The sequence below is a fragment of the Equus caballus genome, chromosome 14 (genome assembly GCF_041296265.1).
Source record: "Equus caballus isolate H_3958 breed thoroughbred chromosome 14, TB-T2T, whole genome shotgun sequence".
Taxonomy (NCBI): Eukaryota; Metazoa; Chordata; class Mammalia; order Perissodactyla; family Equidae; genus Equus; species Equus caballus.
Window position 1 is genome coordinate 69872333 of NC_091697.1, and position 15567 is coordinate 69887899.

At 36.5% G+C, this 15567-nt stretch overlaps 1 protein-coding gene across 2 annotated transcripts in view; it reads left to right on the forward strand.

The window, feature by feature from the left end:
- The window catches only part of DTWD2 (DTW domain containing 2), a 231093-nt gene that overhangs the window by 36003 nt on the left and 179523 nt on the right, over positions 1 to 15567 (forward strand). For both annotated transcript variants that reach the window (XR_011425136.1, XM_023617829.2), the window contains exon 4: positions 2260 to 2452. Coding sequence is in view for 1 of the 2 variants with exons in the window: in XM_023617829.2 (XP_023473597.1) it covers positions 2260 to 2452 (193 nt within the window). In the remaining variant the exon portion in view is untranslated. The remainder of the gene's footprint in view (positions 1 to 2259; positions 2453 to 15567) is intronic.

Below are 15567 nucleotides of genomic sequence, written 5' to 3' on the forward strand. Positions count from 1 at the left end.
TTGAGGTCCCCTACTATTATTGTATTGTTGTTGATGTCTTCTTTTAGTTTTGTTAATAGTTGCTTTACATATTTTTGTGCTCCTGTGTTGGGTGTGTATATATTTATAAGTGTTATGTCTTCTCGGTGGAGTGTCCCTTTTATCATTATAAACTGCCCCTCTTTGTCTCTCTTTATCTGTTTTGCTTTGAAGTCTACTTTGTCTGATATAAGTATGGAGACACCTGCTTTCTTATGTTCATTGTTAGCTTGGAGTATTGTCTTCCATCCCTTCACTCTGAGCATGTGTTTGTCTTTGGGGTTGAGGTGTGTTTCCTGGAGGCAGCATATTGTTGGGTCTTGTTCCTTAATCCATCCTGCCACTCTGTGTCTTTTGATTGGAGAGTTCAATCCGTTTACACTTAGAGTGATTATTGAAACGTGGGGGCCTAATGCTGCCATTTTATCGCTTGTTTTCCAGTTCTCTTGCATTTCCTTTGTTTCTAGTCCCAAGTACATTGTATTTTTTTAAAACGTAGAATGCCTTCTCCTGTAATATTTAAAATATTCTTTTTGATGAGGCCCAATATTTTTGTGTGCCGCTTCCCATTAGTTGATATCTTCACTGACAGTTTTATAATGTCCTTGGATCTTATTTTACACTGGATTACAGAACCCAGTATCATAAATATAAATTATATATATGTATATTTAAATTTTTCTGGAAGTCTTTTCTTACATTTGAAGCATATTTGTTGCTTTTCCTCCCATTCACAAAGCCTTCACAAATTACTTTGGTCCTACCTACATAGTTAAATATATTTTTAGTTGCAAAATTTAATTTCTCTTGGAAATATGGAGATTTCTTTTTCAGTTCACTTAGAAAAATGCTAAGTAAGAGCAGTACTAGCACCAAGCCCAGGCAATTGACCACACTTTTTCATTCCATGGTAATTTAGTTTTCTTTATTATTTAGCTTCATATTATGAAGAAAACTTTATGTTAGAAATTTATAAAATCATTTTTTACCCTTCTCTGAAACTATTGTTTAGGCACACTTTTCTCATATAGAATTTTCTTTTGCAGATTCAGCATCACCTTGCCCCCAGAGGTGAGATTTGTTCTGGGCTTGGTGCTGCTGCTGTGAATTTTGCCATTTTCTTGGGAATGAAAGCGAGATCCAGAGCTCTTCACATGGGGAGTGGCCACATCATTATTTACATTGTGACACTTCTTTCACACAGAAGCTCTTTGTAATGATATTTTCTCTGTAATTCTTGGGTGAATGTGGATGTATAGGTAGAACTGGGTTCCGCCTAATCCACCAATTTGGAGCTAGGTTATTTTATTTCAAAAGTGTTAGCATCTATGGTGGTAGAAGTGGAAACTATCTGGGTTGTCTCTGACATTGAGCTATCTAACTCCTCCACAGATGTGCTTGGGGATAAGAAATTTGACACTTTTTGAAATAGCCCATCCCATTTTGAGCCCATTATGTCAAGTAGTTCAGTTTTTCTATGTTCCTTAATACAGTGCTTACTCAGTAAATTATTATTCACTGATGGATTTTAAACTAAAGCTGATAAAGATTATTGATTTAATATTAAATTGATACTTGAATGATTAATTCAGGCTTTTGTTAGAGTATGTGATGTAATCATGGGGGAATGATTAAGTGATATATTGCTTTTGCTATCTTTTGTAAATAGAATTTAAAATACTTATTTTCAATTTTTTGCTTCTGGTATATAAGAAAACAGTTGGATTTTGTATATCAACTTTGTATCCAGTGGCCTTCTGAATTCATTTGTTAGTTGTGGAAATTGTTTTGTAGATTCCCCAGAACTTTCTATGTAAATAGCATTATCATCTGCAAGTAGGGTTGCTTATATTTCTTCCTTTCTGATCTTTATGTCTTTTATTTCTTTGTTGCCTTATTGCAATAACTGGGACCTTCAGTACAATGTGTATTAGGAGTGGTGAAAGCCAACGTCTTTACCTTGATCCCAATCTTAAAGGACATTTTTAAATATGATATTGGCTGTACATTTTTTGTAGATGCCATTTTTCAATTTAAGGAAGATGCCATTTATTGTTTTTAACTGACACTAACTTGTCTCCTTCCCCCTTAAGGTCGTTTTGTTGCTTGCAGACAGAGATCTCATTCATTATTACATCTCCAGTGCCAAATGCTTTGATATGTAGTTTTGATTGAAGTCCAATAAGAATAATAAAAGTTTTTTTCCCCACAATCTAATAAAGTTTTTCTTTAAACTTTTAGAGATCCTGAACTTTCAACTGTTTGTCGGAAGTCTGGTACATTAATATTGTATCCAGGGGCTGAAGCTGCTAATTTGGAAGAATTTATATTAGATTCTCCTATTTATCCTACCACAATCATCATCATCGACGGTACATGGAGCCAGGCTAAGGACATTTTTTATAAGAACTCCTTGTTCCGATTGCCCACTCAGGTAAACTAATATTTTAACATAGAATAAATACAAATGTATAATTATGTTTATTATATATATTTTTTGTGAGGGAATGCAGTTACTTTTTATATATGAATTTGATAGTATTTGTATGTGTGAGTGTATGTACATAGATATGTATATGCTTGTATGTGTGTTTGATATATATGTAGAAAATTTCAAATTTGTCCTTCTTTCTCAGTTCCTTCTGCCAAACTTCACCATAGATTAGACATTTAGCTATATTAAGAATCTCTCAGACATTTAATCAGAGAAGTCTAAGGATTAGTTATTTCTATATGTATTAGTGTTTTTGTTAAGAAGTATTATGTTTAAATGCTTTTATTTGGTAGCTAAATTACCTTGTTCATATTAGGAATGACTGAATTTTTATGAAATACTTTTTTGTCATTCATTATTATAAGCATATGGTTTATTTTTCAGTTTGTTGATATAATTAATAATGATGATACATTTCCTAATATTGCACAGTTCTTGTGTTCCTGGAATGAACTCTACTTGATCATACTATAGTATTCTTTTTTTTTTGGTGAGGAAGATTTGCCCTGAGCTAAGCATCTGTTCCCAGTCTTCCTCTTTTTGCTTGAAGAAGATTCACCCTGAACTAACATCTGTGCCAGTCCTTCTCAATTTTGTGTGTGGGTTGCCACCACAGCATGGCTCCTGACAATTGGCGTAGGTCCATACCTGGGAACCGAACCTGGGCCACAGAAGTGGGGCGTGCTGAACTTAACCATTAGGCCACGGAACCAGCCCATTATTCTTTTGATATATTGCTGAAGCTTATGCTTTTTTAATAGCATTGAATTATAATTTATATATTTTTTGTACTTTTATGATCAGGTTGGGTACTAAGATAATTTTAACTTCACCAAATAAATAGGAGAGATTTTAATATTTTTCTGTGGACTGGAATAATTTAAATAACATTGGAATTCCTTGCTTCTTAAAAATTAGATGGAACTCTGGTGAAACTACCTGGTCCTGGGCTCTTTAAAAGTGGTAACTTTTAAATCCTTCTTTCAGACTCTTTTGTGGAAATTATGAAATTATTCAAGCTTTCTACTTCTATTTCATTCAGTTTTTAATAGCTTTTATCTTTTCTAGGGAATTATTTCTTTCTTCTGAGTTAACACATTGGTTGCCATATACCTGCATATATTCTTAAATACTGACTTTGGTTTCTTCTGAATGTGTCCTTTCTCCTTTCTAATCATACACTTACAGACACACACACACACACACACACACACATACATTTTTTTTCTGTGAACAGACTCAAAAGAGGTTTCTCTATTTTGTTGAGCTTTAAAAAGTATTAGCCATTAGATTGTTTTAATGTCTCATACTTTGTTATTTCATTAATTTGAGCTTTTCGCTTGATAAATTTCTTTTACCTTCTTTAGCTTATTTTTTCTGATTTTGTAAGATTTGTACTACGAGTACTACATTCCTTTGTTAAGATTAGTGAGTTCCTTCTTTAATAATAAAGAGAGAGAAGGCTACAATATTTGTTCTTAGTATAACTTTCATTGTATCCTATAGTTTTGGGCTGATATTTTTTGTATCTGTAGCATTGGTATAATTTATAATTCGTTTGTATTTCTTTCTACCCATGGTTTATCAATGAGTTCTATAGTGTTTTAACATTTTTGGTCAGTTTTATTTTTATTTCTGATTTTGTTGGATTGCTATACAAGAACATTGCCTGTGATATTTTGAATAAGTTTATGATTTGTGTGTGGTAAGTACATGGCAAATTTTTGTACAAGATCTATGAATATAAAAAAGTCATGTTCTTTTTTTTTAAGAGATTTTATTTTTCCTTTTTCTCTCCAAATCCCCCCAGTACATAATTGTGTATTTTTAGTTGTGAGTACTTCTAGTTGTGGCATGTGGGACACTGCCTCAGTATGGGCTGATGAGTGGTGCCATGTCCACACCCAGGATCTGAACTGGTGAAACCCTGGGCTGCCGCAGCGGAGCACATGAACTTAACCACTTGGCCACTGGGCTGGCCCCATCACGTTCTTTATTTAGTGATGAAAGTGTTTACAATTTTTTAAAGTTTGTTATTTGCATTTTTCTTTCTGCTTTTATTTTTGGCATACTTGGGCTGTTTGATAGTGACAGAGGTATGTGAAAAGCTTCTGTTTATGTGTTTTTAATGAAATTAACCCTGCATTTCCAATAGTTTTGTGTTGTATATTTATCTACTCTTTTGTTGGGTGCATGCAAGCCATACATTTAGTTAAAAATAGCACTGAGGGGTTGTCCCGGTGGTGTAATGTTTAAGTTCACATGCTCCACTTCAGTGGCCCGGGGTTTGTGGATTTGTAGATTTGGGTCACAGATATGGACCTACACACACCACTTGTGAAACCATGCTGTGACGCCGTCCTATGTCCAAAATAGGGGAAGATTGGCACAGATGTTAGCTCAGGGATAATCTTCTTCAAGCTAAGCTAAGAGGAAGATTGGCAATGGATGTTAGCTCAGGTCCAGTCTTCCTCACCAAAAAAAAAAAAAAAAAAAGCACAGTGAAACCATGATTCTGAGATTTTAATCTCAAATTCTTTACCTTTCACTAAAATGCTGCAGATGTGGTTTTTAGATGAGACTCAAATATGCAAAACAGTTCTGAAACATAGCTAACAGTTTAGTGCTTTGAATGGACAAGTCCCAATTCCAAGTGCTTTACATGTATTAACTTGTTTAATCTTTCCCCAAATACCACGAGGTAAATATTGTCATTATAGGTAACAGATGAGGAAACTGAGGCATAGAGGTGTTAAATAGTTTGCGTTAGATCACATAACTATTTCTCAGCAAAGCTGTGATTTGAACCCATCTAGTTTAGAGCCAAAGCCTCTGGTCTTAATCAGAGAGGTATACTGCTTCCACAATGGAAAACTTCCATCCAGGATATTTATATATAGTGGCTTCTGTGGGCTTATCTAACTTCTTAAATATTCCCTGTGTCCCACAAGAAGCAGCTCATAAAAGGCATGGATACTGTTAGATTGTGGCACATTCCAGGTAAAATTTTATGTTCACATGACATTTAGATATTGCCCAATAGACAAAGTTTAATACTTATAAAATATTTTAGTGAAAATATTGGAATTTTTTTTCTTTTTTGCATGGATATGCAATGCACCGTTTTTTTTTTTTTATTAATGTTATGATAGATTACAACCTTGTGAGATTTCAGTTGTACATTTTTGTTAGTCATATTGTGGGTACACCACTTCCCCCTCTGTGCCCTCCCTCCACCCCCCCTTTTCCCTGGTAACCACCGATCAGATCTCCTTATCAATATACTAAATTCCACCTATGAGTGGAGTCATATAGAGTTCGTCTTTCTCTGACTGCAATGCACCTTTAATCTTTTATTTTTTGGTAACTACATGGCTGCCACAAAAATGAAGTACATAGTCACATTAAAAAGATTAAAAGGTATTTTAAAAAGTATAATTTACCGAAATTATTTTTCTCCTTTAAATTGAGTAGCAGATAATGAAATAGATAAATTAATTTCTCCAATCCTACTGTGCCATACATTTCTATCACCTTTTCCTGTTTTTATTTTTCCAAATCAGAAGCAAATGTAGGTGTATATTTGTTTAACCTTAAAATGGGTATCTTACAACCATAGGGGAAAATATCACCATAAACTAAAGTGAAAAGGTGGATGGCTTTCTGGAAAACTATGAATGAGATAAAGGCTTCTGATTCTTAGAAATGAGTAAGGTAAAGGTGAAAATCTCAATTAAAAAATGGGCCATAGATATGAAAATAAAGTTCACAAAATAGAAAATAAATATTTTTATAAAAATCATCATTTACTCTAGTAATTATATGACAAGATACTAAGTTGTAAACTTTTATGTTGAAATAACTTTAAACTTGTAGAAAAGTTTCAAGAATAATACAGAGGTCCCTCAAATACCCTTAAATGTTAACATTATGCTGTGTTTGCCTTTTTAGTCTCTCTCTGTATACTTACGTTTTCCAGAACCTTTTTGAGAGTTAGGAATAGATATCCAAATTTTACTTTTTGAAATTGAAATTTTGCCTGCAGAAGAGCATCTTTTTCTAAATATTTCTTTTTGCCTGAAATAAAAAAAGTAATTTAAAATCCAACACAATTTATGAAAACTCATGTTTCTGTATCATTGTCTTGTATTTTTTGGGACTGTATAATTCTTTCCCCCTTTTTATTTTTTAACTTTTATGCAATAAACCACACACGTTTGAAGTGTACAGTTTGCTAAGTTTTGATATATGTATGTACCTGTGAAACTGTCACCACAACGAACATAATAAACGCATATCCATTACTCACCAAATTTCCTCAAGCTTTGTAATTTGTTTCCCACCCTTCCCCCATCCTTAGGCAACCAATGATCTGCTTTCTGTCATTATCAGTTAGTTTACTTTTTTTTTTAAATAAACATTCTTTTTGTTTTTTAAAGATTTTGTTTTTTTCCTTTTTCTCCCCAAAGGCCCCGGTACATAGTTGTATATTCTTCGTTGTGGGTCCTTCTAGTTGTGGCATGTGGGACGCTGCCTCAGCGTGGTTTGATGAGCAGTGCCATGTCTGTACCCAGGATTTGAACCAACGAAACACTGGGCCGCCTGCAGCGGAGTGCGCGAACTTAACCACTCGGCCATGGGGCCAGCCCCAGTTAGTTTACATTTTTTAGATTTTTATGTAAATATAACCATACATTATATACCCTTTTTTGGTATGACTTCTTTTGCTCGGCATAATTATTTTGCAATTAATTCTTGTCCCATGTATCAGAAGTTCATTCCTTTTTATTTGGAGTATTCCATTGTGTGTATAATCCGCGCTTTGTTTATCTGGACATCTGATGATGACTGTTTGGGTTGTTTTCAGGTTTTGGCTATTAACAAATAAAGTGGCTATGAACATTCATTGCAAATCTTTTTATAGACATAGGCTTTCTTTTCTCCTCCTTTCATCTAGGAGTATGTATATTCCTGATAATCTTTTGTTTTACTGGATATGTGTCTGAGAGCAGAGCAACACCCAGTACCCAGATCTTTCAGTTGTCATTGATAATGGCTGTCAGCATAGACTCTCTGCCTGGGGATCATCACATTCCTAAGGACCTGAAAGGAACAAAGTTCTTGACTTATTGCAGCTGAGAGGGGCCATAAAATCTACAAAGCATGTATATCTCCTGGAGGGTGCATATCCAGCTAGGTTAGTTAATCAGATCATTTAACGTTACAGTATGGTTTCTTTTCTACAATATGGCTTATCTCATATCAACTTTCTGTTGAGCTGGTGTCATTTGTGTCTTCAAAAATAGAAACGAGAGTTAAAATATTCTTACCAGGGAAATCACTTATTAAGCAAGACAACTAATTAAAAAAACAGATTTTTTAAGTCCCAGTTAGAGTCATAGGACATCCTGAGATGCTTTGAATCCAGATGACTTGAGAGACTCCTTTGTTACAAATAAACATTTATAAGGATGGTTTTATTGTAGAAAATAGAACAGGATGATTACAGTTGTAACTTAACACACTGCCTCTATACTAGACTTGTGGTGGTCTTGTGAATGCTTTCAGTTTTGTATGTTATCAGGACAGGCCCTCTGACTCAGAATGTTCTGCCTGCTGCAGCTGTAGGAGAAACAGCCTGAGCATCTCTTCTTATCTTTTTTGGGATTCCTTTCACTAGCAATTGCTAATTAGGAGGGCCTGTGTTCTCAAAGGTAAACCAGAAATTCCATTAGTTACTAAGTCCTTGGAGAAAAGAGTAAGGCTGAGAAACTTAAATATTTACAATGTGAAATAGGAAAGGGAAAATTTATTTGAACAAATCAAATGGGTAATGAATGTTCTGCTTTAAAAACATATCCTTGTATAAATATGTATATATGTAAATATAACACATAAATACATTTATATACACTCAAATATGTATAAACTCACACACACATATAATGCATTTGTTAACAGAGGTTGCTTTATCTTTCTTTTTGAGGAAGATTAGCCCTGAGCTAACTACTGCCAGTTCTCCTCTTTTTGCTGAGGAAGACTGGCCCTGATCTAACAGCCATGCCCATCTTCCTCTACTTTATATGTGGGACGGCTACCACAGCATGGCGTGCCAAGTGGTGCCATGTCCGCACCCGGGATTCAAACCGGCAAACCCTGGGCCACCGAGAAGCGGAACATGCGCACTTAACCGCTGCGCCACTGGGCTGGCCCCTGTCTGTTGAGATTGAGATAAAATTGTCCACATTCCTTATCAAGTATGCTGTGGAAGTTTCTGCAAAAATGTTATGGTCACCTGTTTCTGAGTTCCTCCTCTGCTGTACTCTTATCTCCCATGGATGTTCTCTCTTCTCGGCTTCCTGTCTCTCCAGATGTCTCTCCTTTTTCCTACAATTTACCCCACATCGCTCACACAGAGGAGTCATGTGTGTGTATAGTAGACTCTAATGAGTGTTTGGGTAGGTGAAGTTGTGGGACAGCGGAAGGTTGTAACAAGGTGAACTATTTAAAATTGAGTGTTTAATAACCCTCTTCCATCTCCACATGCTCTCATTTCTTGTCTTTTGTCATATTCTCTCTCTCTCTCTCTGCATGTGTGTTTCTTCTGTTATCCTTCATTTTCTTCCCTTTTGCCTCTCAACTTGCCACTGTATCCAAATTCAGGAGAGATTTGGTATGTCTTTGATTCACTGTCTTTTTATATACCTCATTTTGTCTAATGAATTTTCCTAAACACAGGCAGAAACCTCAATGTAACTGGTTAAAAAACAAACAAAAAATGTTTTATTCCTGCTGCATAACTGTGTTTGTTAAAAAAATGGTGCCACATTTGTACATATTACTCTGTAACTTGCTTTTTTTTTTGGTACTTAACATTGTATAGTGAGTCTTTTCCTATGTCAGTAGAGTATGTAAGTATGATAATTCATTTAACCATTCCTTTTACTGGACAGTTAGGGTATTGCTATATTTTAGTGAACATCTTTGAACTCATTAGCTTTTTGAACATATGAGAATTTTTAGTAGATTCTTAGAAGTGAATTTTGGATCAAAAAGTGTGTACATTTTGGACAACAGAGGCGGAGCAAAATGGTGGGGTGAGCTGACCCAGGATTCTCTCCCCTCCAAAATACAACAAAAGATTGGAAGAACTGAATTTCAGAGAATAAACATAATGCCAGCTCGTTAGAGACCTACAATACCAAGAAGGCGGAGATCATAAACCTAGCTTTACACCTTCGGAGGCGCTGGAACGGTAGGAGAGAACATCACTCCCTCCCCTAGAGTCTGCGATCGCTGCGGCGTGGGTCGGGAAGGAGTGGGGGAAGGGCCGCGCGACCGGGGGATCATCCAAGACTCCTGCCGCTGATTCAGTGGAGACCTGCGGACAGGGGGGAAAGCTTCCATCTGCGGGGACCCTATAAATCAAGGGCCTTGGGAGACCAGAGAACGGAACTGATCTGAACCCAGACCGGCGCGTGTGAGTAACAGCCCCTCCCCCCCCAGCAAAGCCAGTGGGCGCAGCCATCTTGCCCCGAAGGCGGAGAGCTAACACACCGCTCTCGACCCCCCATCTAGTGGCGACAGGCTGTAACTGCAACTGAATTCTACCACCATGAGAAAAAACCGCTCCTCTACCATCCAGCAATTTATAAAAGCCCCAGACCAGAAGGAAAACAATAAAAACATAGAATTAAGTCCTGAGGACTTGGAATTAGGTAAACTAAGTGATAATGAGTTCAGAGCAGCTATAATCAAAAAACTCAATGAGGTAGAGAGAAAGATAGAGAAACAAGCCGAGTTCTGGAGTTACTTCACAAAAGAGATAGAAATCATAAAGAAGAATCAAACAGAATTACTTGAGATGAAAAACACAATGGACCAGATAAAACAGAATACGGATTCCCTGAATGCCCGTGTAGACAACATAGAGGAGCAAATCAGCATAATCGAAGATAGACAGGCTGAATGGCACCAGACAGAGGAAGAAAGAGAACTAAAAATTAAAAAAAATGAGGAAAATCTCTGAGAGATAATGGATTCAATGAGGAGTAAGAACATAAGGATCATAGGAATTCCCAAGAATATGGAAAAGGAAAATGGAGCAGAAAGTGTGCTTAACGAAATTATTGAAGAGAACTTCCCAAATCTAGGGATCGACGGAGAAATGTGTGTGGAGGAGGGTTTTAGATCTCCTAGATTTGTCAATGTAAAAAGAGCTACCCCACGGCACATAGTAGTAAAGTTGGCAAAAAGGAAAGATAAGGAAAGAATACTCAGGGAAGTAAGAAAAAAAAAAAGAGAATAACCTATAAAGGAGCCCCTATCAGACTGTCAGTGGATTTCTCTACAGAAACCCTACAAGCTAGGAGAGAATGGAGTGACATATTCAAAGCTTTAAAGGATAAAAATCTTCAGCCAAGAATACTCTATCCAGCAAGAATTTCCTTCAGATATGAGGGAGAAATTAAATCTTTTCCAGACAAACAAAAGTTAAGGGAATTTGTAACTAAAAGCCCTCCATTACAAGAAATCCTCAAGAAGGCTCTCATACCTGAAAAAAGAAAAAAGGGAGAAAGGGGACACAATCCACAGACTAGGGAGACCGATGGATAGAACCAGAACAGGATAGCAAATATTCAATTATAGCATTAGGGTAAAGGTAGGGAAACTACCAAAACAAGGACGATCTTAGCACACTAACTACCAATTAATAAGACAAGTTTTAATAAAAATAATTATTTAGGAGGGGAAGAGCAAAGGGTCTAAATCAGTATTGGTCAAGTAAGTAAGGGACCACCAGAGAATAGACTATATTATACACGAGATTCTAAATACAAACTTCAAGGTAGACACTAAAATAAAGTACAGAACAGAGTCACAAATCGTAAATAAGGAAAAATCTAAGAAACCCAGCATAAGAAATTGCAGTATTAAATGGGCAGTCTAAAGCAAACAGGAAAAGAAACGCAGGAAAACAAGATAATGAGCGACAGATTGACAGCACTAAGTCCACATGCATCAATAATCACTCTCAATGTGAACGGATTGAACTCTCCAAGAAAAAGACACAGAGTGGCAAAATGGATTAAAGAACACGATCCAACAATTTGTTGCCTCCAGGAAACACACCTCAGCCCCAGGGACAAACACAGACTCAGAGTGAAGGGGTGGAGGACAATACTTCAAGCAAATAGCAAGGAAAAAAAGGCAGGTGTTGCAATTCTCATATCAGACCAAGTGGATTTCAAAATAAGACAGGTAAAGAGAGATGCAGAGGGACAATATATAATGATCAAAGGGACACTTCATCAAGAAGAAATAGCGCTTATAAATATCTATGCACCCAACACAGGAGCACCAAGATTCATAAAGCAACTATTAACAGACCTAAAAGAAGATGTTAAAAACAACACAATAATAGTAGGGGACCTCAACACCCCACTCACATCAATGGACAGATCATCCAGACAGAAAATCAACAAGGATAGAGGAGCTAAATGAAAAACTAAAACAATTGGACTTAATAGACATATATAGATCACTTCACCCTGAAAGAGATGAATACACATTCTTCTCAAGTGCACATGGAACATTCTCTAGGATAGACCATATGTTGGGAAACAAGGCAAGCCTCTACAAATTTAAAAAAATTGAAATAATAACAAGCATCTTCTCCGATCATAGTGCTATAAGGCTATAAATTAATTACGAGAAAAAAGCTGAGAAAGGCACAAAGATGTGGAGACTAAACAACACACTACTGAACAAGCAATGGATCATTGAAGAAATTAAAGAAGAAATAAAAAAATACCTGGAAACAAATGAAAATGATAGCATGCCATACCAACTCATATGGGATACATCAAAAGCTGTATTGAGAGGAAAATTCATCGCAATATGGGCACATCTTAACAAACAAGAAAAATCCCAAATAAGCAAACTTAAAGCACACCCAACTGAACTAGAGAAAAAAGAACAAATGAAGCCCAAAGTCAGCAGAAGGAGAGAAATAATAAAAATCAGAGCAGAAATAAATATTATTGAAATGAAAAAGGCAGTAGAAAGGATCAATGAGACAAAGAGCTGGTTTTTTGAGAAGATAAATAAAATTGGCAAACCACTAGCCAGACTTACGAAGAAAAAAAGGGAGAAAGCTCAAATAAACAAAATCAGAAATGAGCGAGGAGAAATAACAACAGACTCTGCAGAAATACAACAGATTATAAGGGAATACTACAAAAAACTATATGCCAACAGAATGGATAACCTAGAGGAAATGGATAAATTCTTGGGAGTCCTACAATCTCCCAAAGCTCACTCAAGAAGAGGCAGACAATTTGAATAGACCAATCACAAGGAAAGAGATTGAAACAGCAATCAAAAACACGCCAAAGAATAAAACCCCAGGACCAGATGGCTTTCCTGGGGAATTCTACCAAACTTTCAGAGAGGATTTAATACCTATCCTTTTCAAGCTATTCCAAAAAATTAGGGAAGATGGAACACTTCCTAACACATTCTATGAGGCCCACATCACGCTGATACCAAAACCTGACAAGGACACCGCGAAAAAAGAGAGCTACAGGCCAATATCACTGATGAACATAGATGCAAAAATTCTAAACAAAATTTTGGCAACCAGAATTCAGCAATTCATCAAAAGAATCATACATCATGATCAGGTGGGATTCATACCAGGGACACAGGGATGGTTCAACATCCGCAAATCAATCAACGTGATACACCACATCAACAACCTGAGGAATGAAAAACCATGTGGTCATCTCAATAGATGCAGAGAAGGCATTTGACAAGATCCAACAGCCATTTATGATAAAAACTCTGAACAAAATGGGCATAGAAGGAAACTACCTCAACATAATAAAGGCCATATACGACAAACCCATAGCCAACATCATACTCAATGGGCAAAAACTGAATGCCATCCCCCTGAAAACGGGAACGAGACAAGGATGCCCTCTATCACCACTCTTATTCAACATAGTACTGGAGGTCCTGGCCAGAGCAATCAGGCAAGAAAAAGGAATAAAAGGAATCCAAATAGGGAGGGAAGAAATGAAACTCTCGCTGTTTGCAGACGACATGATCTTATATATAGAAAACCCCAAAGAATCCATTGGAAAACTGTTAGAAGTAATCAACAACTACAGCAAAGTTGCAGGGTATAAAATCAATTTGCATAAATCAGTAGCATTTCTATACTCCAGTAATGAACCAACAGAAAAAGAACTCAAGAATACAATACCATTCACAACCGCAACAAAAAGAATAAAATACCTTGGGGTAAATTTAACTAAGGAAGTGAAGGACCTATATAATGAAAATTACAAGGCCTTTCTGAGAGAATTGGATGACGACATAAGGAGATGGAAAGACATTCCATGTACATGGATTGGAAGAATAAACATAGTTAAAATGTCCGTTCTACCTAAAGCAATCTACAGATTCAACGCCATCCCAATCAGAATCCCAATGACATTCTTTACTGAAATAGAACAAAGAATCCTGAAATTCATATGGGGCAACAAAAGCCCCCGAATTTCTAAAGCAATCTTGAGAAAAAAGAACAAAACGGGAGGCATCACAATCCCTGACTTCAAAACATACTACAAAGCTACAGTAATCAAAACAGCATGGTACTGGTACAAAAACAGGTGCACAGATCAATGGAACAGAATTGAAAGCCCAGAAATAAAACCACACATCTATGGACAGCTAATCTTCGACAAAGGAGCTGAGGGCATACAATGGAGAAAAGAAAGTCTCTTCAACTAATGGTGCTGGGAAAACTGGACAACCACATGTAAAAGAATGAAAATTGACCATTCTTTTTCACCATTCACCAAAATAAACTCAAAATGGATCAAAGACCTAAAGGTGAGACCTGAAACCATAAGGCTTCTGGAAGAAAACATAGGCAGTACACTCTTTGACATCAGTATTAAAAGGATCTTTTCGGACACCATGCCTTCTCATAGAAGGGAAACAATAGAAAGAATAAACAAATGGGACTTCATCAGATTAAAGAGCTTCTTCAAGGCAAATGAAAACAGGATTGAAACAAAAAAACAACCCACTAACTGGGAAAAAATATTTGCAAGTCATATATCTGACAAAGGCTTAATATCCATAATATATAAAGAACTCTCGCAACTCAACAACAAAACATCAAACAACCCCATCAAAAAATGGGCTGGAGACATGAACAGACATTTCTCCAAAGAAGATATACTGATGGCCAATAGGCACATGAAAAGATGCTCATCATCGCTGATCATCAGGGAAATGCAAATCTAAACTACACTAAGATATCACCTCACACCGTTAGAATGACAGAAATATCTAAAACTAATAGCAACAAATGTTGGAGAGGTTGCGGAGACAAAGGAACCCTCATACACTGCTGATGGGAATGCAAACTGGTGCAGCCACTATGGAAAACAGTATGGAGATTCCTCAAAAAATTAAAAATAGAACTACCATACGATCCAGCCATCCCACTACAGGGTATTTATCCAAAGAGCTTGAAGTCAGCAATCCCAAAAGTCCTGTGCACCCCAATGTTTATTGCAGCACTGTTTACAATAGCCAAGACGTGGAAGCAACCTAAGTGTCCAGCAGCAGACGAATGGATAAAGAAGATGTGGTACATATATACAATGGAATACTACTCAGCTGCAAAACAGAACAAAATCATTCCATTTGCAATAACATGGATGGACCTTGAGAGAATTATGTTAAGTGAAATAAGCCAGCGAGAGAAGGATAATCTGTGTATGACTCCACTCATATGAGGAATTTAAAATTATGGACTAAGAACAGTTTAGTGGATACCAGGGGAAAGGTGGGGTAGGGGGTGGGCACAAAGAGTGAAGTGGTGCACCTACAACATGACTGACAAACATTAATGTACAACTGAAATTTCACAAGATTGTAACTTATCAATAACTCAATAAAAAAAAGGTGTGTACATTTTATGTCTTGAGAGGTACTGCCAGATCAGTTTCCACTAACAGTCTCTGGAGGTGTCT